General features: G+C 39.0%; 1 protein-coding gene across 1 annotated transcript in view; it reads left to right on the top strand.

The window, feature by feature from the left end:
• Positions 1-367: 367 nt before the first annotated feature.
• The window catches only part of GUCY1A2 (guanylate cyclase 1 soluble subunit alpha 2), a 267,586-nt gene continuing 240,794 nt past the window's right edge, over positions 368-27,159 (top strand). Inside the window, exon 1 of the mRNA XM_040976881.1 lies at positions 368-739. Within this exon, the coding sequence (XP_040832815.1) occupies positions 425-739 (315 nt within the window). The 5' untranslated portion in view covers positions 368-424. The remainder of the gene's footprint in view (positions 740-27,159) is intronic.

Here is a 27,159-nt window from a genome sequence, read left to right as displayed (position 1 = left end):
GAAGCTGGAGCGCGGGCGGCAGCAGCCTGAGGCGCCCCGGCGGGCCGACCGCGGGCGAGGCCCTGAGCCCTGCCCGCCCGCGGTCACACACTCCGCTCCGAGCCCGCCCGCGAGCGGGAGCGCGGCGCACACGGCGATGCGCCGAGGCGGGCGCTGAGGCGGCGCCGCGCCAAGCAGCAGCAGCAGCAGCAGCAGCTGAGGTAGCTCAGCCCGGTGCCGCCGCCGCCGCCGAGCCCGGGCCCCGAGGCGCCCTCAAGTTCCCACCATGAGCAGAGGGCTCAGGGGGCTGCGCGGTCCCGGGGACTGTGGCCCGGCTGTGCGCGACCGCAGCGCCCCGCGGTCCTGACGCGCCTGAACGCAGCCCCGCTCGCGGGTCCCGCCGCCGCCACCACCTCTACCGCCACCGCCAACCGCCGCCAGCAGCATGTCTCGGAGGAAGATTTCATCCGAGTCCTTCAGCTCCCTGGGCTCCGACTACCTGGAGACCAGCCCCGAGGACGAGGGGGAGTGCCCTCTGTCCAGGCTCTGCTGGAATGGCAGCCGGAGCCCGCCCGGGCCGCCCGAGCCCAGCGCTGCGGCCGCTGCTGCCGCCGCCACCGCCACCTCCACCGCCGCCCCGGCCCCGGCTGCCTCTGCCGCGGCCGCCGCCGCCACGGCCGGGGCCAGGAGGGTGCAGCGCCGGAGGCGGGTCAACCTGGACTCGCTGGGCGAGAGCATCAGCCGCCTGACGGCGCCCTCGGTGAGCAGGGGGCCGAAGGGACCGCGCGTCTCGGGAGCGGGCTGGGATCAGGGAAAGTTGGAGCGCGGCGAGCTCGCCCAGCCGGGAGCACAGAGCCAGACCGCTGGGGGGCGGCCGGGCCTCGTCCCCCTTCTGGCCCCAGGATTCCAGAGACACTCAAGCCCTCGGGTCTGACGGGATGGGATTAGAAGACTGGAGAGGAGTAGGACTCTGCTGCTCTCTGCCCCTTGGGGTGGGGGAGCTGGGTACCCATCTCCAGCCTCGGACTCTACTTCATGCCTCTACCCCAACGGTCCCGGTGCTCTTTCACACCCACCTGTTCTCTTTCCCCCAAACTTTAGCAGACACTGAGTTCTGCAGTTTGCATTTCCATGTCTTTCATCTATGCTCTCTGGCATCCCCCAAGGAGCCCCAGCCCCTTCCAGGAAACCCTTTCTCTCATTCCCACACTCTCTTGGTCTTGGTGTGACCTTGTGTGACATCTTTGAATTCCACAATCTGTCTACATCCGTTTCTCCGGTCTTCGGGAACTCTCTGTCACATACTTTGCTGAGTTGCCTTCTGATTCAGAAAACGCTAGCCTGTGTTCCTTGTACCCCTTCTCCTTATTCACTGGGCATTTATTTATTGGTTAAACCCTGTTCTCTGGGTAAACTTGGTCTCTTGTTTCCTAAAGCCCGTCCATACTTCTTATTCCTACACCTCTTCACTCTTTCCTGGACTCTTCAGAAAGTTGTCTCTCATATTTTTCTTATATTTTTCTTTTTCTTTCTTCTTCTTCTTATTTATTTATTTATTTATTTTTTTTTTGGTGTGGCTTCCTTGTATTTAGGGCGTCGAGAAGCATTTGTTGAATGAGTAAATGCCTCCCAAGGTCTCTGCAAACTTGTATTCATCTGGGGATGTCTGTATCAGCAAGCAGGTGGAGGTGTACACTGCACTGCCTGTTTGGCCAGGATCCTTCCAGGACATGATCGCTTCTCCCCCCTCCCCGTCCACTCCCTCCCCTGGGCCTGCTTCCTACTAAACATTGCAACTAGTCTTGACCTTCAGCATCTCTAGGCATGTCAGATCCCTGATCCAGTCTTTTCCTGTTCTGGGTGAGCTGCTCCATTGCAGGGGATCAAAAGTAGATCCATCCCCACGCTGACTTGAGGTGTCAGGACTGTAATTCCTGAGAGCACTCTTATCTACCCAAACCCAGGACATACACTTTTTTAGAGTGTCCATAACGAATCTGAGCAGTGATCTTTGCCTATTCGCCATTCTCCCTCCTATAAGTGCATGTGTCATTGGTAGTGGAAGGAAATTGGGAGGGAGTGTATTCTGGCACCAGGCAGTCCTACAGTCATGGCTCTTGTATTCATGGGAAATGACCTGTTCATTCAGCAGTGTGACACCTGTTTGGTCACCTTGCTGTTCTTGTGTGTTATCTGCCACCCTCCCCTTGATGGTCTGGAAAGGGTTGGCTGCTGATAGGTGTTCTTTCCTGGTGTCTCCCAGACAGCATATATTTGATTTCTTGTATTTCTGTCTAAGAAGAGTACAGCAGCTGCATCCGTAGTTTTGTGTCAGTATCCAAAGCTATATTTGGACAATACGCTAATTCACCAATGGCACAGATATGTATTTGATACTGTGATTATACTAAAGATAGTGATTGGATTTTTGAGGGCATTGTTTTTATAATTCTAGAAGGCTTTTTTTTTTTTTTTGTCTAGGAATCTAGATTTACCAATTTCTAAAAGCAAGGACAGCATCTCGGCTAATGGCAATTTCACCTCAGACTTTCCCATCCCTAACACAAGAAGCACATACAACAAGCTGAGAACTTATGCATGGACTGCCAGAATATGAAGGGGAAACAGTCACATTTAAATGTGGATTTTTGGTGAATGAAAAATACAACCACAGGTGATAGTTTTCAGAATAAGAAACTTGAAATGTGATGACCAAATACATGCGAAAGCTGTTTGTGCTTCATGTGACCCAATTTTTTTTTTTTCCATTTTGAGAAATATCTATTTGGTGAATTTTGAGAATATGCAGGTGCATGTAGTATAAATATTTTGAACGACATAATGCATATATGGAAAATTGCAACTGTTTAACCAAAGCACCAGTACACTTAATGGCACAGAGAGAGGGGTGTCAGAGTCCCACCCATTTCCTTTTATTTGGCAAACTAGTACCCTGCCTCAGATGGTTTACGTAGATCAATTATCTTACATTATACAGATTTTAAACTTCCCTCAAAACACCTGGAGAGATTATTGTCCTGTACTCTCGTTAGATATAAGCAGTTTTTACTTTGTGCCACCAAGAATAGGTGCTGCCAGAGCATGTTTAAATGAGAATTTCTTGTTGTTTTGTGTGAGTTTTCTATTATCTCATCATAGTTTATCTCATAAAAAAATTGTACTTGCTATGTAAACTTCTGCCTTCTCAGTGGTCTTATGAAATATTTAAGTCATGTGTTCTTTATTCATAATGATTTGCAAGAAGGAAAAAAAGTTTGTTAGTAACAGAACACTGTCAAGTAATTAATCCAATTATTTGATTAATGGGCTATTCAAGCTCAGGTTTTTGACATACTAATCATGATTCTTAGATGCATTGGTGTTAAATAGAAAGGTCATAAAAATGTTGATTTTTTCCAAAACTAAATAGCATTGGTAAAATTCAAAAATTTCAGAATTCAGGAGACCTGATTCTAATTTTGCCTTGAACAGCTAACTAAGCATGTGTATATATTTGGACACATTACTTTGACATTCTAGAATCCTTCTCCTTTTTAAATGTTATATTTGTAGTCTTTCCTATTCTGAAATTCTAAAAGGACCTACTGGTTTTTGGATAAACTTTCATAATGGAAAATAAAAGAAAATGAAGACTTTCATGATGCATTTTACAACTTGTGAGTATACTTTAAGTAGAGACATCAAAGTGGTGTTTCATCCACCAAGTTATTAACAAGTTATAGCATCTAGTGTGTTGCAAGTGTTGTGTGTAACTCAGACAATACGAATGCTGAGATGCTGAGCAGAATATCATCAGCTTTCACCTTATGGGCCCAGTTTAATGAAAGCTTTTATTTATTTTTATTGGAAAGGCAGATTTACAGAGAGAAGGAAAGACAGAGAGAAAGATCATCCCAAAAGCCCCTCTTTGGGGCTTCACTCCCCAGAAGTGGACAGAATGGCCAGAAGTGGAGCAGCTGGGATGTGAACCAGCATCTATATGGCATCCCAGCACAGTCAAGGCGAGGACTTTAGCCACTGAGCAATTGCACCAGGCCTATAATGACAGCTTTTATTTTCAGAAGCCGTTGTAGGGGGAAAATATAAGAACTCCAGTTATCTTGGTGAAGTGTGAGGGATGTTTTCTTTATCACTGGTTGCTGTTTCACTGTTAAGTTCTGGGGTGCAGCTATAACAATATAAGGAACACTGTGTAACTGAAGATAGATAAATCACGTTACTATTTTGCAGTAACTTAACACTTGGAGACACATATGGAAAAACAGCTGGAGCTTTTACATAAAGAGTGAATTTAGTAATTCATTACTTGGAGTTCATTTTGATAAATGACAGTTATTCTATCATTTTGACATGGGTTTTGTCTTGGCTAATGTAAGCCTGTCTGTGAAGACATTCCAGAGTCAAGAACTGCTTGCAGGTGGCTTTGAAAAGAATGTACGGAATGGAAAAAGGAAAACACCTCGAGGACGACAAATAAGAGGAATAAGGCTGCTCGGGGAATTGTCCAAAGAAGTGTGAGGGCAGTGAGGATGAAAAAGGAATGGGCACTTGGATACAAAGGCAACTACATGAATACATGCCCAGAAGGAAAGTGAAAAGAAATAAACACCCAAAGTTTGCTTCTGGTATTAAATAATTAACTCTCTGACATGTATGGAAATCAACTCAAAACTGAAAGCTTAGTGTGAGTGTAACTAACTTGTAGCTAATAGGAATATGCAAATTATGTTTGTGAGAGAAGATATTTGATCATTAGTGCATTTTAATTAGGTTTTTAAAAAAATTTTAGGTTCAATTTGTATAACAAAGTTCTGAGAGCCAGACACATTACAGTTATGAAATTAGATAAAATGCATTTCAGTAGCTTTATGTTTTCACATTTATAGAAATTAGTATAATCTGGAGTCAGAATTTAATGAGGCTCTGCTGCCTTTCTCTGCCGGCATCCTGATCATGTGGCAAACAGCAGAGTGGAGTTGATGGCTTTGGGTTGAAATAATCCTCTGCTGAGCCTCTGAGAAGGACACCTGCTTTCCTCCCTGAACTTCTTCCCTCTGTTACAGAATATAGGTGGTAACCATCTGGTAGATTCGTTGTAAAGGAGTAGCAGTGTTCCTTATAAAACTCCCTGAACTCCACATTTAGTAGTTCCAAGATGAGAGCTATTAATTTCCACCAAATTGAATTTCTTTAAGGGTTCTAAAATTTTTCCTTTTTTCGTTAATAATTCATTTGCTACTTAATCTTATTGCAAGAGTTTATAGAACAGAATCACAAATGTTAGGTAGCTAAAAATGTCATAAGACGAACTTGATTTTGTTGGCACAGCCAGCCAATTCATTAGAAAAAGGTAAAACTGGAGTACCTCATTTGATTCTGTGACTGTGGCTGATGTGTGTACACAGGTATAGTCATTGCAGATTCAAACGTTTCCGTCCCCACTGAATATTATGTGGCAGTAGGAAAGCCACCTGTAAAAAACTCTATAAAAATATGAAAGCATTGTGGGCTTGATATTTCATGACAAGTTAATTTCCTATTAAAAATATTAGGTGAAATAGAAGCTGTGCATTTTATTTGCTAAATCATTTCACACTTTCTTTATCCTTTGCATTCAAATGAAAAACCTGAACATATGCTCAAAAGTCTCGACTATGAGATGCAGCAGTTTATATTTCTTGTGGGTGTGAAGTGCTCGGTTTTTTGGCTACCAGCTCAATTGTCAGACCTTCATTTTAAAGATACATTATAAGGTGGGAAATAATAGCACTGATGACCAATTTGTAACTAAATGTGGTAAGTGGTTACAGCCTATTTTCTCGTGTGTACTCTTGTTTTCCCCTTGCAAAATTCTTAAATACATCCAAAGAGTAGATAAGCCTTGTGTTTTGCCCCCGTATCATCACTGCTCATTTTATTCTACTCTGTTTTTCTGTTGTTGCCTCTGCATAATAAAGCTGTGAGTAAAAGTTAATAGCAAGATGCATAGTCCTTCAACAATAGTTTCAAGTTCAGCATTCTGCCAGCCAGTGTATCATTGCATTGTAGATGCAGACAGTGGTAGAAAGTCTAGTACGCTTTTGTCAAGGTATGTTTGATAGTTACATTGGGAGTCCTCTCTTATTCAGGAGTAGGGATGCATACTGCATTGGATCTTCACAGCCCGGTGGCAGGTCTATGTTTAATGAAGAACCTTTGATTTAGCTCAAAATTCAATGCCTGATTTTAAATCATGACTCTTTCTGTAATATTCTCATTTTATCTGATATTTAGAATATTACCTGATGCTATTTAGTAAAATACTCCAAATAAAGGGATGAATATTCTTTTTCAAATGTCTAGTTATGTTGCTGTTTTCTGTTTGATGTTTTTGGCATATTTGATTCTATCGAAGAAAATATTTCAATTTTATATTCAGACTTGGATAGAAATACTCACGTACAGACCTGTTTGAATTTGTAAATAGTTGCTATTTAAGGCAAAACTGAAGAATGAAGTTGGATTTAAAGGAGCACATGAAGTGAATCAGAACTGGGGTTCTAGGGATAGATAGCAAGGAAAGCTGGGCCTTTGCCAGCGCACTGTGCATCTCAGTCCACCTGGTACAAGTTCATTTGGAATACTGGAATTTTATTCTATTCTGTTCTAGGATATGTTTTTTTTTTTAATCCTGTAAATGTAATTATTGAGTCCCAGGAAGGATCCTTCAGTTACATGAAATTTTGTTCTGTGCATGGCCGTGGCTCCATTCCTACCTTTGTCTCATTCTTCCACTTGCCACATACAACCTGAGAGCGCTGGTGTTTGGAAGGCCAGAAGGACGCAGACTTGAAAATAGAGTCTTGGTTTCACTGTTTCTGTTTGTTTGATTTTTTTTTAAACTAAAATTATATAAAGCTTGTGAATTAAACAATAAATTTCTAAATGTAAAAATTTAAAAAACAATAAAAAGAGCCCATGGAGCAGTATCCTCCTCCTTGGAACCTTTGGCCCACTTATATTTTAGAAAGTTAGGCAAGCATAGTAATTCTCCTCCACTCTGGAATGCTGGTGTTTTCTGCACAGTTCTCTGTCAATTGAAAAAGAAATGTTTGTCAGCAAGTCAGTTCCTGTTGCCAAAAGTGCATTGTTAGGGGATGGCAGTGACATAATCTCGGTCCTCAAATATCAACTCAGGACAGGATTTGAAGTGCTAGAGTTATATGCTGTAAACACAGAACACCTCATAAAATTCAAAATTTCAGGCCTAGAGTGACTTAGGAATTAGAAGAGCTGGAAATACCACTGAAGGCTGAATATTCGTTGAGGCTATCTAGGAGAGTTGAGAAAGTGAATATTGATATAAAAATATTAAGAAATCACTGCCAGAATTGACTCAATTTGAAACTTATTAAATAGTTCTTCATTTAAATTAGCAAATTTGAGACATACTTGAAGCAACTTATTAGATGTAGATTTCTGAGCTTCATCATTAGAAAGTGGTTTGATGATTGGAGGGAGGGGCAAAGTCTACATTTTGAACAAAGTTAAAGGTGATTTGTAGTCACATTAAAATTGTTTCTGGGGCCCGGGGCAGTGGCGCAAATGGTTAAGGTCCTCACCTTGCACGCCCGGGATCCCATATGGGCGCCGGTTCTAATCCTGGCAGCCCCACTTCCCTTCCAGCTCCCTGCCTGTGGCCTGGGAGAGCAGTCGAGGACGGCCCAAGGCTTTGGGACCCTGCACCCATGTGGGAGACCCGGAAGAGGCTCCTGGCTTCAGATCGGCATAGCATCGGCCGTTGTGCTCACTTGGGGAGTGAATCATCGGAAGGAAGACCTTCCTCTCTATCTCTCCTCTCTGTATATCCGCCTTTCCAATAAAAAAATAATAAAAATAAATCTTTAAAAAAAAATTGTTTCTGCAGGTGAGTGAATTCCATGCCTTGAAGCTACTGATCTAAGCTCAGTCAGATATTCTCAGATAGACAGATTCTATTTGGGAAAGAATGATCCTGAAAGTATGTTTTATTTTATTTTTAGAGTGAATACATGTCAGGCACCTAACACTTCAATAGGGACAGGGATAGTTACTGCCACTTCCTGTGGATGTCTTTTGTGGTCAGAGTAATCTTGCTAATTATATGACAGATATTGTTTGAGGCATCAAGATTTATAACCTTTATTATTTGTAAACAATGTTCCTATTTTTTCCCAATTAGTTTTTGCTTTCTTGTGCAGGATTGGTCTGTTTATATGTTGAAGAGAAATTTAAGCAGGTAAAGGGAGAAAGAAACAGATACAGATTTTTTTCCCTGGGGGAAAAAAAACCAATCAGAGGTTCAGATATCAAATGTATAGGACCAACCCTCAACCCTCAATCCCTACCAGAATGTCACAAAGAGTAATGGTTGCTAATCTCCATGTCCTTAGACCATTAGGTTTTCTGTCCTTCATGAAGTGGTCCGGTTGGGTAACTGGTCCAGTTGTAGTCTCCAAAGAGTGATTTAACATTCAAAGAATGTGTTTGTACAGCCAAAGAGCAAGCCCACGAAGAGTGGAGAGTGTTTGTAGAGAAGTCAGGAAGTAACCTTAATTACAAGTTCTTGAAATCTGTTGGACCCCTTTTCCAAACACCACACTGTGTTTGTTGTTGGTGTCAGTTATGCCCAGGGGCTGGGGAAATCAAAGTATTCTGAAATATGCTTCCATTCCTTTTTGCTTTATGCCTGTGCTTTTTCATGTGTAAATCATCCACGTTAATGTTGGGGAATGGTGGTTTTTCTGACTGTTTTTTGTGCACATGTATGTACACACACAGACATTTTGTTTTCTCTCATTGCGCTCTTTCCTTGTAGAATACCGTTATTGTTTACATCTTGATTCTGGAGCTTATTGTGCTACAATTTTAGTTTACCTTCTTAAGAGATAATATATTAAAATTGTCATTTTTAGTGTAAGATCTGAATTATAAAGACATGCAACAGATGTTTGTTAGGATAAGTAAATGATTTGTATATTTATTGTGATTGTGCTGCAGTTTAGTTGATTATTTCATAGCTATGGTGCTTGTAGCTTTTTCTCAAGCACAAATGACAGAAAAATGGTTATAACATTATTTTTGAGATTGCCTTAAGATTTTCAAAACTTTCTGTTATCAGGTGTCATATTGGAACTTTCTAATAGTCTGAAGATTCCATACCATTTGCCTTCATTTGGTTAGCATGAGTACCTTAAAATGCCCACAGATAAAGCAACTATTTGGGTGAGCATATGCAGTACCACAGTTTTATGTATTTATTTCTGAGAAAAAAATTTGCCACTCTGTAAGATATAAAGAGTATGCAACATGATGTATTACATCTCCACTAGACTATTTTGTTTTTTTATTATTTCAGTATGAAAGACATCCTGTTAAAAAAAATTCTATTGAACAGAAGTCTGCATGTTAGCTCATTACTGAATCTACCCTGCAGCAATAATTGGTGGGCACAACAGTGGTATGGAAGGACAGAGTGGTGAAAAGGAAAAATTGCTGGTTTAAGGAATGGGGGAGAAAAGTAATGGGGCAGTGATGTTACCCTCAAAAAGTGTCCAATTGAGGTTAGAGATAGTCCATTTGTGGCTCAAACTGAAAGTATGAGTATGACTTGGATAAATATAAAGCAATGATGATATTAATTATATATTGAGAGGCCTGTTTGGCAAAGTGAGCTGTCAGTTGGAATGGTAGCTTATGTCTTGGGAAATTATGAGCACTAACTATTGAAGGGGCTGACTTTAATCATTCCAAAGGATGTTGAACCTTTATGCTTGAATGTGACTCTTGTCTGAGTAGCTGGTTGCTTTTTCCTCCCTTATCCAGAATTGGCGAACTTGATAAAAGTTCTTTGAAAACCCTTTTCTGAGTGATTACCTCAGTAATTTTACATTATGCTTTCCAAGTTGGAACCAGTCCTTGAAGAGTGCAAGAATATTCCACTACATCATTTAGTGCATTACTTAGGATGCCTAGTTTTTATGCCATCAGGTTTCCTTGGCTCAGACACATTTGATTTGATGCATCACTTCTTGAGCATTTCAGATCTATAGATTTAGAACATTTGGTGGCAACCATATGATTTCATATCATATTGACAAATGCAGAAAATATGTTATCTAAAAAATTAGAAATTAGTGTAAGTGAATCTGAATGAATGAACTATCATAAGCAGTATCTAATCTAAGTGAGCCAATGAAAATCAATAAAATAGGCTTCAGAATGAAAAAAAAATTTTGGTTGGTTAATCAGTGTGATAATCCAAAAGGTTCTCCTGTGTGTTTCAGTGTCACTTGAGAGTAGAAGTGTTGCTATCATGGTGAGCTGAATACTGTGCATCAACAAATGGCTGATAATTGCAGATATCCCATAGGTAGAGGCCCTCAGCAACTCAATGGTCCTGGTCTGAAAGAGTTAATGTACAAACCTTCTTTCTCCTATTTCACCAGAGAAAAAGTTTGTGAAGGGATAAATATTGCAAAGGGGGAATTTTACAAAAAGTTTCCTAAATTTAGAGTGCGTTGTAGAATTTGGTTAATCTTAATCTTGTTTTCCTTGAAAAATACCTTTCAGCCTGTTCTATGCATAGGATGGGTGGGAGCCTAGAATATAACTCAATTAATGCAACATTGTGAAATTTTGTTCTAATTTTATTTTGAGGAAATATCTTTTCTGTCTGCTTCCCATTTCTGAAATCACATATAACAGCACTAATCTTTCACTCAAGAGTAAATGTCTAATAGTATATTGAAGACCTTGTGCTTGCTATTAGTAATGACTTCATTGTGCTGCCTCACTACTTTCTGGGAAGCAGCATATTCTTTCATATTCCTTTACTTTCTAGAGAAGAAACAAATCATAAATTAGGCTAATTTCTATTGTTATCTTATACATTTTGGATAATTAGGCTCTCTGAGGCTGCATTTCTTGTTTGTAAAATAAGTGCAATATTTAATTTACAATATCATATACCATAATACCCATCACAGTATTTGTAATATAGTAAGTGTATGATCTGCATGTTTGTGGTCATGTTTCCTGACCCCTTCAGTTATATCCAGCCCTAGTGTTGAGTGACATCTCTACATATTATCTTTCTTTGGTTCTTGCTTAATGCTTCCATCCTGTTTATGGGAAATATTTTCAACGTTTTTGAGTGTGGGACATTTCAGAGTTGTATATGTCTAATCTTTAAAATGGTGTTCACAATTGCGTTCCTCCTAGCTTCTTGTTTGTTCATTCCTTTTCTTTCCTCTAACATTCATCCAGGAAGCGTTAGTACGCAAATTGTCACTTACTAATTCGCTCAGAATATATTCAATGGGCTCTAAACACAGACAGGAACTAGGATACTCTGAAATCAGATGTAATCAGTTTGGACTTGAAATATTTAATTAGGTGCAGGCATTGGGTCATAGCAGGTTTAGCCACTGCTTGGGATGCCTGTATTTTAAACTGGAGTGCCAGATGGATCCCTGGAACATTTGCTTCTGATCCAACTTCCTACCAATTCATCCAAGAAAAAAGTGGCTGAGGCTCAAGTGCTTGCCTCCCCCAACCTACATAGAAGATGAAGGTGGTAGTCTGGGCTCCTACCATGGTCTGGTCCAGCCCTGCCAGTGGCATCCATTTGGGGGAACAAATCAGCAAATGGAAGATGTCTCCCTCACAGTCAATTTGCTATGAGTACTGCCAAAAGTTGGCTCTCAACTGTCAGTTCCGTAATGTGTTGCCTGGAATGAAGAAAGCTGTCTGGTCCTGGGCCTAATCAACATGGGGTAAGACGCCTTATCCCTTTGCCCTCCTTCAGCACCATTGAAGTAAGAACTTAGTGTGGGGTTAAGCTGAGGACTCCATTGTGACTACATCACAGTCCAACTGCTCCTTTTGAACAATCAACCGTGTTGACTTTTGGGCATTGATCCTGAAGGTTTTCCTTATAACCCGGTACGATTGCTCAGTGGCTAAGTTCTTGACTTAAATGCACCGGGATCTCATACGGGATATTGTTTGTGCTGTAGCTGTTCAACTTCCTATCCAGTTCCCTGCTTGTGGCTTGGAAAAGTAGTAAGTTATTCCCAAAGCCCTGGGACCCTGCACCCATATGGGAAATCCAAAAGAAGATCCTGGTTTCTGGTTTTGGATTCGTTCAGCTCAGGTTGTTGCTGGTGGTTGTGACCACTTGGGGAGTGAACCAGCGCATGGAAGATCTTTCTCTCTGTCTTTCCTTCTCTCTGTAAATATGCTTTTCCAATAAAAAAATAAATAAATTTTTAAAAAGTCTCCTTTATACCTTTCTCACATACCCCAACCTACAGCAGTGAGTTTGAGGATGACAGTGACATTAGTAAAAAAATGCAGAAATAGGAAGGTATTTAGGTGAAAATGGTCAATTCTGGACTGTGAGCTTTAGGTTTTGTATTACTGAATCTCTAGCCTGTGTGTTCTGCTTGTCAGTTCAGTATACAGTGGTTGATGATTTAGTAATGGAGCTTGGATAAGATTGTGGTTGAAGATGGTGACTTTGGAGGTGATGGCTAACTCTGTTGAAAATTGACAAGCTGTTTAAATGCGAGAGGAAAATAATAGAGAGGCAAATCGAAGGTCAATAAACAAAAAGAGCCAGGTACCCATGTGTGTTCCTTTGTTTGTGGAGTGGGAGGTGTTTGAGCAGCAGCTTGCAGTAACAGTCATGCCAGTTGATATATGCCAACTGAAGAAGAGAATTCAAGGATGGCACCCAAATCTAGTATGAGTGAGATTGCCAGTGGCCTTAGAAATGTGATGTTCAGCTCTACATTCAAGATGGTAAGTTATATAACAGGATTAAAAAAAATTAATTAATTTTTAAAAATAATCTTACTTAGTTGATTAGGGTACAAAGGGTCAAGGGCTACCGGAAAGTGGGTAAGACCATTGTTTCCACACTAATATCATTTTTTCCCCCTGTATCAGGGGTCAGGAGAGAAACAAAGGGAAAAGCCCCACCCAGCCTCCCACCCATCCCAGGTCCCCGATGTGAGGCACACTCCGAGGGTTCTGCTCAAGCAGTTTTGATAGTTCAACAGGTCTGAATTGCTGCCAATCTCGCCGTTCCAAGCATGATGAAATGTATTCAGAACCACTGGCTAACATAGTCTCTTCATGGTTGGAGTTCTGAGATCAGCAGTTCAGTTGGAGGGATCTCCAGAGAAACTTTATCTAAGATGATCCCAAACCTGATTCTTGTGTGAGTTTGCCAGTACAGGGTCTGGCACATTCCGTCACCCCAATCAGCTTGTGCACATGCTGGTTGTTGCAATTGCTGAGCCAGTTCTGTTTCTAGCCCTGTCCTCTACTTGAACCAATGAGTATATAACAGGATTTAAAGAAAAATAGATGAGTAAACAAAGGACATTTTTACATACATCACTGATCCAAGGCATTTGGAAATAAAGGAGGGAAAGTTAACGGACCTGTGAGGCCAAATTGGTTTACTAAAGAGGTAGACATTCATGTTTGAAGGTAACGGAGAGAACTTGGGAAAGAATAAGGCAATTTTAGGAGCATTCTCTAGCTCGTTTCTCAAGAAGCACACTTCTTTATATCCAATGGCAAAGCAATATGGTATAGGAGGCATAGAGTGCAAAGACTAATGCTGAATTGTAGTTTCATTTGCATCTCCTTTATTATAATCTTGCTTTGATCCCATCATTATAACTCAGTGGCTTTCCATGCTGTTTTCAAGGTTCTAACTTTATCTTATCAATGCTGCATTGACCATGTAATGTCAGATTAGGTTACAAATGCCAGTCCATCATCCCTCTCTAATGTTTAAAGTGTGAAATGTGAAATGTGAAATTTTTCATTTGCATTATCCCTTGCTTAAGGAACTTTCTGATTTACTTATCAGCAGTTTCAGACTTAATGTTTAATCTCAAACTCCTTAAGACAGAAGTTTATATACCAAACACACATGGAGGTGATTTGTGTTTGCATTTTCTTTTTCTAATTGTACACACATACAAACACAGACACAGTGAGACACACAGAGGCCCCTGTTCTTGTCTTTTCCATATCTGATATGACAGTTTGATGTTAGAAAGCTCTTTTTGACAATGTTTAATAGTGGAGGAAAGATTACTAGTGAAAGGAGGAACTCTTGAGGAATTAAGGGTGACGAGACTAAGGCCCTGTTTTGTTCTTATATTCAATATATTTTATAGAGCTAAGAGGTGGTGGAGATGGTTAAAAAAAAGCTAAACCAAATTTATAATTTATTTTGGCTTTTTAGTCCTCATTTTTTCTGCGTGAATTTTGCTCATTTTTATTAAATAAGGATTTTTTTGCCTATGTTATACACTGCCAAATTCTGTTTCTACTCTGCCTGGGACATTAGTCAATCGATTTATCTTTGCTAAATGGATGGATTTAGAGTGAAAATAAAGATGTTTATATGAAGTATACCACAGAAATGTTGTAAGAACCCAATAACAGAATTAATACAAATATATTTTACCAAAAAAACCTTCAACAATAACAAAAAAGAGACTATTCAAATGTATACACTTACTGTGTTTGTTATCTTTCTCCCTCCATCATGTACTTACTGTATGTGTGCTGTAAACGCTTGATTTAACTGTGTTGTTAGAACCTAAGAGGTGTGAAGCAGAAAATGACTCTAAAGTCATCTGCAAAACATAAAAACAATATTGTATTTTCCTTAATTACTGCTATAATCTGCTGTATCAGTGAACTTCTATCGTAAGGATGGAAGAAAGAACAACATCTTTTCTGATGGTCTAGCTAGATTATTAGCTTTATTTTTATTAAAGAGATATTTGTTCTCGGCCTTTTCCATGCCAAGAATTTGGTATGTCTCGGTTATACCAGAAAAATACTTAGATACTTAGAATTTTCTCCCTTTTTTTCCTTGTGATTCTGCTGCTATCATTTCAAGAGTGAGATTTTAGAGTTTATCTTTCTTCCAACTGCTTTCCTGAATAAAGGCTTCCCATGGGAAAGCAAGAATTTTTCAAAGAAAAATTCACATATCCCTCCAAACCAATTTAAAAGTTTTTCATTGTGGTACCAAAAATTTCCTGCTTTCTTAATTAAGAAGGTTTCTGTAGACCTTGACAATGGAGAAAAATAAGGTATCTCATTTAAATACCTGTCAACTACATTCACTTAGTGCTTGGTCACTTAAGAATCTGTAGCCTTCTTCCGATTTATGTTTTCCTTTGACTAATATTTGTACCTTGTTTTTTCAATATTATCGTACCAAATATTTGTTTTAAACTTATGTGGCATGAAGGAAATGGCACAAAGATTATTAAAACTTTTTCCCTTTTATATATGTAAATATATACATAAATATAAACCCAAATTTATAACATATTTCAGAAACATGTTATATCTAGTTTCTAGATCTGTGTATCTCTGTGTCTGCTATTGATTACAGAGCAGAAGTGAAGCGACTCTCACTGGATTCTGAAGTTAAAATTAGCATTTCATAGCAACTGGGAGTAGACATAATTACTTTCATTGTGTTTTTTTTTTTTTTTAATTTTTGCCACAGAAATGAAATGTTTTTTACTTCCTTAACAAAAGAATCTGCCTCCCAAGGCTTTTGTCATAGGGATGGATAATGATGAGATGATTATGTTGTAAAGGAAGAGACTGAGAGAAAGGATAAATCTTGGCTACATACTATTGTAATTCCATTGAGGCTTCAGACAGATATGAGAAAGCTCTTGGTATAGACGCTAGAGAAGATTTATTGTTTTCACCGGATACAAAGATCAATAAACACTTTGTGGACCTGACAGTGTTTGCAAGCTATGAAGTTTCCTTTTTCCTCTTGTGTTAACTTATTGCCATTGGAAACACATTTCAAAGAAAACCAATCTTCCCTTTTGTTCTGAATTAAATTCTTCACCCAAAAGTATGCTTGAAAAATTACAGACCTAATTTTCCTGTAGAAGGAGAGTGGATTGGATGCATTTGTAGCTTGTTGGGATTGGCTAGCTGTGTGAGTTGTGGTATGGGAGGTCACTGCATGCTGAATCTCTTAGCACCTAGGACTGCGCTTATTCAGCTGCATTCTGGGATGGAGTTGAGGAAGATGGGAAATAAAATATTAAGTTGTATTATTTCTCACAGTCAACTTATCTTGTATAGCTAGAAAAATCCAGATAATTTAGATATCAAATTCCAGTGATTTTGATTCTAGAGATGGAATACTGCTGTAACTAAAGTGATAAGTGATCACTAGGGTGATAGAAATTAACAGTTTCATTGGACATGTAATTGTAAAATGTGTTTTATCCATGTTCCTCCCACAGACATAATAGTTTTCCAATGAAATCATACTAGAGAGTCACTTTGAAATATGAACACAGGTCAATTGCAACTATAAAATAACCTATAAATGTGAATCTAACAATAAACCCCAACCACCAGTTCTTGGCCACTGATGTGTTGCATAAACCTAAAATAATAAAGTTGATTGTTTTGCACTTTTACTGTGACTAAAACATAGAAGTAAAGTCATATTAAAGTAGTTGTTGTCAGTTTCTGCCTTGCTATTTTATACTCATTTAATCTCTGATATATTATATATTAATGCAGACAAAGATGTAAAGTGGGGTGATCACTTTTAGTAGTCTTTATTTTCTTTCTTCTAGTGTCAAAAACTATGCCTCAAAAATCTGCTAAGAATCTCTTCCATCATGTTGTATTGTGTACAATGAAAATAAAAGTTTATCTAAGAGCCAGAGACAGAGACAGTGGTTACATCCCGAGTATTGGCAAAGGTCAGAGCTGGGTCAGGTCTGACACCAGAAGCTAAATATTCAAGTTGGGTCTCACACATGAGTGGGTAAGAATTTAAGCACTTGACTACTCACCTTGGGTCTATACTTACAGGATGCTAGAATGAGTAGCTAGAGCCCAGGAAATGAGTGCAGGTACTCTAAAGTGGGATAAGAACATACAAACTGGCAGCTTACTTGGTAAGACACATACCTGCTCCTTAAATACCTTACCATGCTAAATTATTAATTGTGCAGTACCTCTTTGGTTTAGTGACTTATTTTGGGGGTGGACAGTAAGTGTCTTGTAGAAAGACTGTGAGTTGAATAAGAGGGTAGTTTTCCTGGTGCTCCTCCTCCTCTCTAGCCCCCAAAGCTTCTGCCATGTGATGTCAGCCGAGTGGTAGAAATGGTTCAGGGAGCTTCTCGGGCAGCTGGCTCTTTGGGGCTGTGCTGTAAGTAGGTCTGTAGGAACAACAGGCATATTTGGTGCTAAAAACAAAAATATATGTATATATATATATATGTTTTGGTGATGTGGCATGCTACTTGGAAATTTTGAATCTTAAACCATTTTTCTATTTTTTTTAAAGATGTATTTACAGTTTTAAAAAATGTATTTATGGGAAGACTTACAGAGAGAGGGAAAGAGAAAAATTTCCATTGGCTGATTCATATTCTAGTGGTTGTAATGGCCAGCCAGAAGTGGGCCAAGCTGAAGCTAAGAGCCAGAGGTTCTTCCAGGTCTCCGAAGTCATGGCAGAGGCCCAAATACTTGGGCCATCTTCTGCTTATTTTTCTAGGATACCTGGTAAACAATTTGTTTGTTATATTTTGATGGTTTCTAAAATACCCTTCACATTATGATAGTAATTTTGTTATAAATAATTTATTTTCATTAGTTTTTAATGTAATTATTTTAAAGGAATTTTGAAAATTGGGGGTTTTCACCAATAGGAATAGTTCCAGAGAAGGAGAGACAGGAGAGAGAGAGATAGAGTCATACAGAGATATTATCTGTCTATTGATTAATTCCCCAAATGGCCATAATGGCTGGAGCTGAGCTGATCCAAAGCCAGGAGCCAGCAGCTGCCTCCAGGTTTCCCACATGGGTGCAGGGGCTCAAGAACTTGAGCCTTCCTCTACTGCTTTATCAGACCATAAGCGGGAGCTGGATGGGAAGTGTGGCAGTCAGGACTGAAACTGGCATCCATATAGGATGCTGGTGCTGCAGGTGAAGGCTTAGCCTATTATGCTGTGGTGCTGGCCCCTAACATTATTTTAAACACATAAAACACACATTAATGAGGTCACTCCTATCCTATTTTTCTCTCTAAGATTTGTGACAGAATGATGTGTTAAACTATGCTTTGCATAGGGAAAAACCACTAACAGTAAATAACATCTGTTTAGGAGTTTAGAAGCAAGTTTGGAACATGTATTACATCTTGATTCACCCAGGAAGTGCATGAGGTTGGCATCCTAAGGATTGTCATTTGGCTCAACTTAAGGGTGAGGAAACTGAGGCTTACAAAAGAATAGTAACTAGCCACACAAGCTGGCACCATCTATGTTTTAATGCCCCCACGCTCTCACCAACACCCAAAGCTTTTTCATCATGCCATGTCATTCAACATGGATAGTTCTACCCTGAATGTATGGTATACAGAATTGTTTACTGCACACTTCCATATGCCTCCTGCTTTGTGACTTGCTAAAGACAGACTGGTAGTGATTTTTCTATTTGTTTTCTGGAAATTTTACCAGTTTCTTAATTTTTACCAATACCTTAATTTTACTAGTTGTTCAGTTCCAGACTGTGGATAGGGCCTGTGTTAGAAATGCTAACAACTTTTTTCTTCTTGAGGGTTCTGCTTCTAGGCTGACCTAGTTTGCCTATCCACCATCATGTTTATATGCTTGTCTCCTGTGAGTAAGGCAGCAATCAGCAGAGTGACAAAAAAGCATCACCAGTGCCAACAGGTTGGCTTGTGCTGCAGAGTCTGGAAGTAGCAATTGCATTCCTTGAGTTTGATTCTGAATGAGAGGAGTTGTGGTTATCACAGAAATAGTTACATTGTGTATAATTTTTCATTCTCATACATCCATGTGTTTTTGGCTTATGTACTTTATTAGAAGTAATGATGCAGCAATGAAAAAGTTACATAATACTTCAGCATTTGAAGGAATTTTTCATGCAATATTAATGTTTCCATACAGTGACTTTTTCGCCCCCAGAATGGCTGTAATAATTCTATATTTGAATCTTAAGATTCCATTGCATTAATAGTAGTGATGATGTGCTTGCCGTTATCTGCCAAACATGCGCATGTTTCATACATGTTTGGTCATTAGATAATAGTCAACACTAAAGCTGATTACATTCAGACACTGTTGAATGTTTTCCTTCCAACTGATATGGAGATAGTGGAGCTGTGCAGGTCATACCCTCAGTATTATTTTGATGATTTCTACATGTTTCAGCATTTAGGGATTTTTCAATTTGAGGATTTGCTCTTGTTGGTGTCTTGAAATCATCAGACTGTCCACTATGGCACTTTGCTTGGTGTCTGAATGACAATTTTCTTAATTACATTGAACAATGACTATTATTACTCAATTTTTTTTAGAACATTCTTGCTATTCAGACCACATGGGGAGTCAAGTTATCATCAGAACTTTGCTTTAATCTATTTAAAATAATAAAAAAGATTCATTTTTTTGTATGAACAAGGAAGATTGCTGGGGAAACCTGATTTTCTAGGTCTGTTTATAAGACCCCTTCTTTAGTTATAATGGCTGAAGAATTTTCCTTATTGTAGGAATAATTTCTTTCAGTTTGACAAAGGACGCACAGAGCCCCTTCACTCCCTTTTTGAGCACTGTGTCTTTTGAGAAATTTTATTTCGTGGGTCTGACACAATGGCTCTATGGCTAAATCATCATCTTGCAAACCCGGGAATCCCATGTAGGTGTTGATTCATGTTCCAGCTGCTCCACTTCCCACCCAGCTTTCTGCTTTCCCTGGGACAGCAGTAAAGGATGGGCCAAAGCTTTGGGATCCTGCACCTGTGTAAGGACTGGGAAGAAGCTCCTGGCTCCTGGCTTTGGATCGGCTCAGCTCCAGCTGTTGTGGCCGTTTGGAGAATGAACCAGTAGATGAAAAAATCTTTCTGTCTGTTTCTCCTCTCTTTAAATCTGAGTTGCCTTTCAATAGAAATAAATAAATCTTCACAAAAGAATTGCTTTGTATCAAGGGAACTGATTTTGTGTATTCCTTATCTACAGCCTTAAGAACATAATACTTCCTCTCCTCACTCTCCCTCCCTCAAATCCTCCAATCCTTTCCTATTTTCCTTATAATTTTTGAGAAGACTTAAGTTCAGTTTACTTTATAGTCACAAGCTTAACTTTCACTGAATAAACAACCCAATAAATAGTAAGTAGAAAGACCATTGTTTCTCAGGGGTATAGACAAGGGCTGTAGAAAATTATCAGATTTTAAGAAATCACTTTCATTTATATGCATTACATTTCCATACTCTAGTTACTACAAATCAGACAAAACATGATACTTGTCTTTTTGTGACTGGCTTATTTCACTAATCATCCATCAAAACGGATGATCTCAAATCACATTCATTTTGTTATAAAGAATAGGATTGCATTCTCTTTTATGGATGAGTCATATTTTATTGTGTATATACATCATGTTTTCTTTATCTAGATACGAGTTGATAGATCTGTGGTTTGACTCATTCTTAGCTATTGTGAACTGAGCTGTCATAAACATGGGGGTACAGATAACTTGTTCATCTGCTGATTTCATTTTCTTTCAGTAAATTCCCAACAGTGGCATGGCTGAGCCATATGGTAGATTTAGTTTTAGAGTTCCGAAGAGTCTCCAAACTGCCTTCCATAGTGGTTATATTAGTTTATATTCCCACCAGCTTTGTGTTAGGGTACCATTCGCTCTACACCCTCACCAGCATTGCAGTGTTTTCTTTTTTTTTTTTTTTTAAATGATAGTCACTGTAGCTGGAATTAGAAAAAGACTTATGATTTTTATTTGCATTTTCTTTATGGTTAGTGCTCCTGAGCAAGTTTTCATGTGTCTTATTGTCCATATAAATTTCATCCGTTGAAAAATGCCTGTTGGCATTATTAACCCATTTCTTACATGGATTGCTTTTGTATTATTGAGTTTCCTGAGCTCCTCATGTAGTTGGATATTAATCCCTTATCAGTTGCATATTAGCTTGTTTTTCAAGAGTTGGTTGTAGATGTGTGGATTGATTTCTGGGATTTCTGATCTATTTCGCTGACCCACATCTCTACTTTTGTGCCAGAAACAGGCTATTTTGATTGTAACTGCCTTGTAATATGTCTTGAATTCTGACTGTGATGACTCTGGCTTTGTTTTTGTTAAGATTGCATAAGGGGCTGACATTCTGGCATGGTGGATGCAGCCGTTGCCTGTGATGCTAGCATCCCCATATGAGTGCAGATGAAAAGACTGGCTGGTCTGCTTCCAATCCAGGTCCCTGGTATTGTGCCTGGGAAATCAGTGGAGGATATAATGCCTGTTTGTCTCCACATATGAGAGTGACCCAGAAGTTCCTAGTTCCTTGCTCCTAAATTCTACCTGGCTGAATCTTGGCAGTTGCAGCCATTTGAGAAGTGAGCCAGTGAATGATAGAGCTCTCTGTGTCCATCTCACTCTCCTTTCAACTGTTTCAATTGAATAAGTAAGTAAGTAAGTAAGTAATAAATACATTTTTAAAAACACATTGCTTTAGATATTTGGGTTTCTATTACATCAATTTTTTTTCTCCCCCTCTATCTGAAAAGAAAGATACTTTGATTTATAGCGCATGGATTCTGCAAATTCCTTTGAATAGTATGGCACTTTGACAATAGTAATTCTGTCAATCCATGAACCTGGAAGATTTTTCCACTTTCTTGGTGTCTTCCACACCTTTTTTTATGATTGCTATTTTTACTTAAAAGTTAGAGATAGCAAGTAAGAGGGAGAGACAGAGTAGATCTTCTTTTTTAATCCTTTATAACGTTTACTGTAGAGGTCTCGCAATGTTGGTTCAGTTTATCCCAAGATATTTAACTTGCTTTTTTTTTTTTTTAAAGATTTATTTTATTTTTATTGGAAAGGCGGATATACAGAGAGGAGAGACAGAGAGGAAGATCTTCTGTCCCATGATTCACTCCCCAAGTGAGTGCAACGGCCGATGCTATGCCGGTCCGAAGCCAGGAGCCTCTTCCGGGTCTCCCATGCGGGTGCAGGGTCCCAAAGGTTTGGGCCATCTTTGACTGCTCTCCCAGGCCACAGGCAGGGAGCTGGATGGGAAGCAGGGCCGCCGGGATTAGAACCTGTGCCCATATGGGATCCCAGGCGTGCAAGGCGAGGACCTTAACCACTTGCGCCACTGCGCCACTGCGCCGGGCCCTGATATTTAACTTGCTTGTAGCCATTTATGAATGGGACTGATCTTAATTCCTTTTTCAGCCTCTTAATTATTTCTGTATAAAAATACTATTGCTTTTATGTTCTGTAACATTACCAATCTCTGTGATGAATTTCAGTAGTCTGACTAATGCAGTATTTAGGTTCTCTTATAGAAAAAAATCATATCACCTGGTTCTGAGGATAATTTGGATAAATTGCCATCTTTTTTTCCATTGGTGTCCTTTTGATTTTTTTTTTTTTTGTCTAATTTCTGTGGTTAAAACTTCTAGAACTCTATTAGTTCTTATAATGGTGATGGTTGTCATTGGTTCCAGATCTCAATGGATGTGCTGCTAGCTTTTTCCCATTTAAAATGGTGCTAGCTGTGGGTTTGTCATGTATTTTCTCGAGTATTATCAGGTATGTTTCTCCTGAAGCCAATTCGCTTAAATTTAAAAGAAAAATTAATAACAAATGTTGTCAATTTCCAGTTTCATTCTATTGCAGTCACAAATGATTCATGGTATGACTTGTATTTATTTGTTTGTTTTTGTGTGTTGATCTGTGGCTTAGCACGTGGTTAATTCCAACCACACCCCACATCCTTCCTTGTCACTCTTTTGCATGCTGTAAAATTGCCATAGCCACAGGGTGCAAGGGATCCGTGCCCTGGCCCTTGAGTTTGTGCACTCACCAAAAGCTGCCTTGTTCCCGACCCAGCTGCATGCCTCGCAGGGGAGGCTGCATTTCCATGGAACCAAGTGGGCACCACCCACATCATTACCAACTCCCCAGGCTAGACTCAAAGTCAGTGGAGACTGTGCGATTTTTCCCTCAGACAGGATAGATCATCAGTGGTGTGAGGGTTGCTTCTCTAATTTGTCCTAACTTCACCTGTTTCCCTCCTGCCTTCCATGTGTGGGTCACCTTAGAGATGTTGCTTTATTGCTCAATGGCCTATTTTACTTGGAGGTGCACTTTGGAAAGTGATGGAAGGTAATTCTGTCACTTGTTTGTGTATTATTAAGTTGTGTATTTAGAATTGACAACATGATTCCTTGTTTTATGTGTTAATTTTAGTATTTAACTGTTAGGCAGAAATATTTCTCCCCTGAGACTGCTATTGAGACACACATCACTGTAGGCTCCAAACACTGGAAACAATAGAGAATTTGTTGAAAATACTCAAATGGAGGCTACAAAGATGTTTTAAAGGATGAAAATTATCTCTGTACACCATGTCTATTGCTATCCAGTAGGATATCAATGAGTTGCAAAGTTGTTAGTTAGCTTTGCAGCATTTGCTATCTTGACTTTTTGGGCTGTCAGATCAAGATCAAGATGTTTATGTAAGTAGAATATAATCATCACATAACAAATATTTATATGATATTTTATAGTTTATTCCAAAAGAAAATTTAAGGATCAGAAAAATAAAATGCTGTACCCAAAATTACTCAGTCCAGTCAAATTATTCCCTGTCAGCTGTAATTGCCTCTGCATTGGTAAAGATAGAACAGTGTATTTCAGTTTTGCAACGAAGGTCGAAGCTTTGTTTTTGGAGTTCTTCTGACCTAGATTACATTCCCACTCAGGCACTTACTACATTTGTGTTTTTAGGCAAGATTTTCAACTTTCTCTGGATTTCAGTTTTTCACATTTACAAAGTTGGGTTAAGTATTTTTCTCTTGCAGGACTGTTTTGAGGATCAAGTGATTTGATTCAGTAATATACTGAGCCCAGTTTGGCACTCAGTCCTCAACGTATTGTTGGCTACCATTGCAGCCTTTCGCCCAGAGAGGCTACCTTTTTTTCTTTCACTTCATAGACCAAATCAGCTTGGTGCCTTCTGTGAGTTTCTGTTTGATGTAGGGATTCAGCATTGGAGTCCTGTTCCCCTGAAGCCTTCTCAGACAGCGTTATCTGTTTCCCCGAGAAAGTGTTTACAAGCAGTGTTAAGTAATTTCTTATTCGTAATTTCATTCAAAGTGAGCCAAATTGCTCAAAAGAGTGACCACTGGGCTTTTGTCTCCTAAAATCCTTCTGTAAAAAATGTGTTAATGATTATGTCAAAACTTATTTAACAATAAAAGTTAGGAGTATGTGCCAACAAATTGCTGGGACTAATTTATAGCCATTGAAGACAAAGATAAAGCAAATAATGAACCTCAGTTGGATCCGTGAGAGAATTTCCTGATGGTCACTACAGTACAGTAAACTACTAATACCATTTGTGAAACAATCTTAGGAAACCCAAGTCCTTGTCAAATGAATTCCTCTTTCAGCAAAATGTTTTAACCTTACTGATTCTCAGTTTTTTAATCTGTGAAATGTGTATAATTAAACTGACACTCATGTGGTTGCTTTGAATATCTAATGGAATGAAAGAAAAGAAAGTGATTTGTAAACTGTGAAGTGTTATACAAACTTAAAGTAGTGTTATTTTCTAGAGTGTTTTGAAAACATCAAAATTCTTGGATGCCTTTAATGAGCTGTTCTTTTTAAACTTGCTTCACATTAAGGAGTGTACTGTGTGTTTAAACCTTGAATTAGTATTGATGATTTTAGGTCTTGTATCAAATGGATGAGGTTTTACTTATTAGAACATACATCCTTTAAAAAATGTTTATTTGAAAGATAGAGTTACAGAGAGGGAGATTTTTTCATCTACTAATTCACTTCTTAAATGACCATGATGGCCAGGGTAGGGCTAAACTGAAGTCAAGAACAAGGAACTTCTTTCAGGTCTTCCATGGGGAAGTAGGTATCCAAGCACTTGGACCATTATCTACTTTCTCAGATGCAAAAGAAAGGAACTGGATTGGAAGTGGAGTAGCCAGGACTTGGAACTGGCATTCATATTGGGTATTGGTACTACACTCCAATGCTGGGTCCATAGAACACACTTCTAGTAAGTCAAAGGTTTGAATCCTTTCTAAGTTAATTATACATAGCATCAGATTTATCTTAGGCTCTCATGAAATAGCTCAAAGATTTCCAAGGAGAGTAGCATAGAGATTGAATGAAATCTTGGAGTTGTTTAACTGGTATGGGTGGAAAAAACTCTAATTATGTTACATGTATCTGTGGCTTTCACTTTTTTTTCTTGACACACTTAGTACTTTGTAATTAATGCTCTTGCGTTATCAGTTCTTTTGAGCAAGATAATGGTGTTGATATAATGAAATAATATTATAATTTTCCTGAAGAAATTGCCACCCATCTAAAAAGTGAGATTCTGACTACTCTGGAGAAGCTTTAATTTTGTCAATGTTTTGTCTCTGTGTGTTTCCATTGCTTACTTTTTCAGTGTGATTCTTTAAACTTAATGGGCAGGTATATTGGAGTGCTGATATGAGTCTTGTCTGACCTACTTCAGATTCAGCTTCCTGACAATGCCCCTGAGAGGGCAGAGGATGATGACCAAATCCTTGGCTTCCTGTATCCTGCTTGGGACTCTTGGATAGAGTTCTCAGTTCTTGGTTTCTGCCTAGCCAAAACTTTGTTTTGGTAGGCATTTGGGGAGGGAATGAGCAGATGGGAGATTTCTCACTGTCTCTCTCTCTCTTCCTCCTTCCCTCCCTTTCTCTTTGTATTCTGATTTTCAAATAAATACAGAAAATATCAGAGAAAAGGGAAAATGACACGAGACTGTTAACTTAAATATGTGTTTTTAGGTGGAAATTGGAGACATTCCCTCCCCGCGCCCCCCACCGGCTTAATACTTCTTACTATCAGATGAAGAGATTCTGACTTATTTTGAAAAAGGTCAATTGTACAGCTGGATTTGAAATACAGAAGTTATGACTCTAAGTTCTATATTTAATTTTTATTCTGTTTTGCCTTCTATGTAGTAAGGTTAGTCAGGAACTTGGGAAATGAATTTTTATGTCTGGATATTTAATAAGTTAGATGGTAACTATGCTTATACTTCTTTCAGAAGTAAACTAGCTGTTGAAGCAGCTTATTGACTGGTCTCAGTAATATCAGTGATATAATTTGATCTGTTGGCGTTTGTAGGCCTGGTTATAAGGATAATTTTATTGAATTATGCCATTTGCCATAAGGTGCTGTGTGAGTAAAATGCTGTTGTGTTTAGTAGAAAGTGGCATTTTCCATATGGTGATGTGGACAATGGTGAGGTGAGTTCCTTGTTCCTCCAATTTATATTTTACTGACAGACCTGTTTTCTAAAGCCTCACTATTAAAGAGCTAGAGTGTCTTTTCTGTGGTCAAAAGGCACATTCATCCCATCATCGGCCTTAGTTAGGACTGAGAACTGAGTGTTGAGGGAGTGGAAATACGATTCCTCCTGTGTGTTCCCTGAGATGAGGCGACTTGGTGTGTTTGGAATTTTGATGTGAGAAAGAAAGAGGATATGCCACAAATGGTTTTTGGATACCTGCTTTGGAAATCTGGATTTTGGTGGTGAAAATTTGGATCATCTGAAGGCAGTGTAGAGATACTGCAAGCTCAGAGAGAAGGCAAGAGACAGATTAGAGAATGGAAGAAAACTAAGGAAGAAAAAGTAGATCCGCATGGAATAGAAAACTTGCTTCACAAGGCCTATGGCATTCTTTGGTAATAACATTTGATTTAAAGAAAGTTAAGTGTTTTCTAAAGAAGCAATCCATTAACTTGGGTAAATGTGATTCTTTAATTTTATGTTAGCATTTAAGAAAAAAAAGCTTTACTGAAGTTAGCTGCCTAAAGAAAGATATATTCTTTTTGTAAAAGAAGGTTTTTACTTACTAGACATTGATATTGAGCAGATCATCTCATCTCTCTAACTTCAATTCTTGTTTGGTGAAATAGTTTCAATAACACTAGTCTGATTATATCTGTATATAGAGAAGATCAATTTGGATAAAATATATTAAAAAT

This window comes from Ochotona curzoniae, unplaced genomic scaffold, assembly GCF_017591425.1.
Source record: "Ochotona curzoniae isolate NIBS_2020 unplaced genomic scaffold, NIBS_Ocur_1.0 contig_2723, whole genome shotgun sequence".
NCBI lineage: Eukaryota > Metazoa > Chordata > Mammalia > Lagomorpha > Ochotonidae > Ochotona > Ochotona curzoniae.
This window is presented reverse-complemented; position numbering and strand designations above follow the sequence as displayed.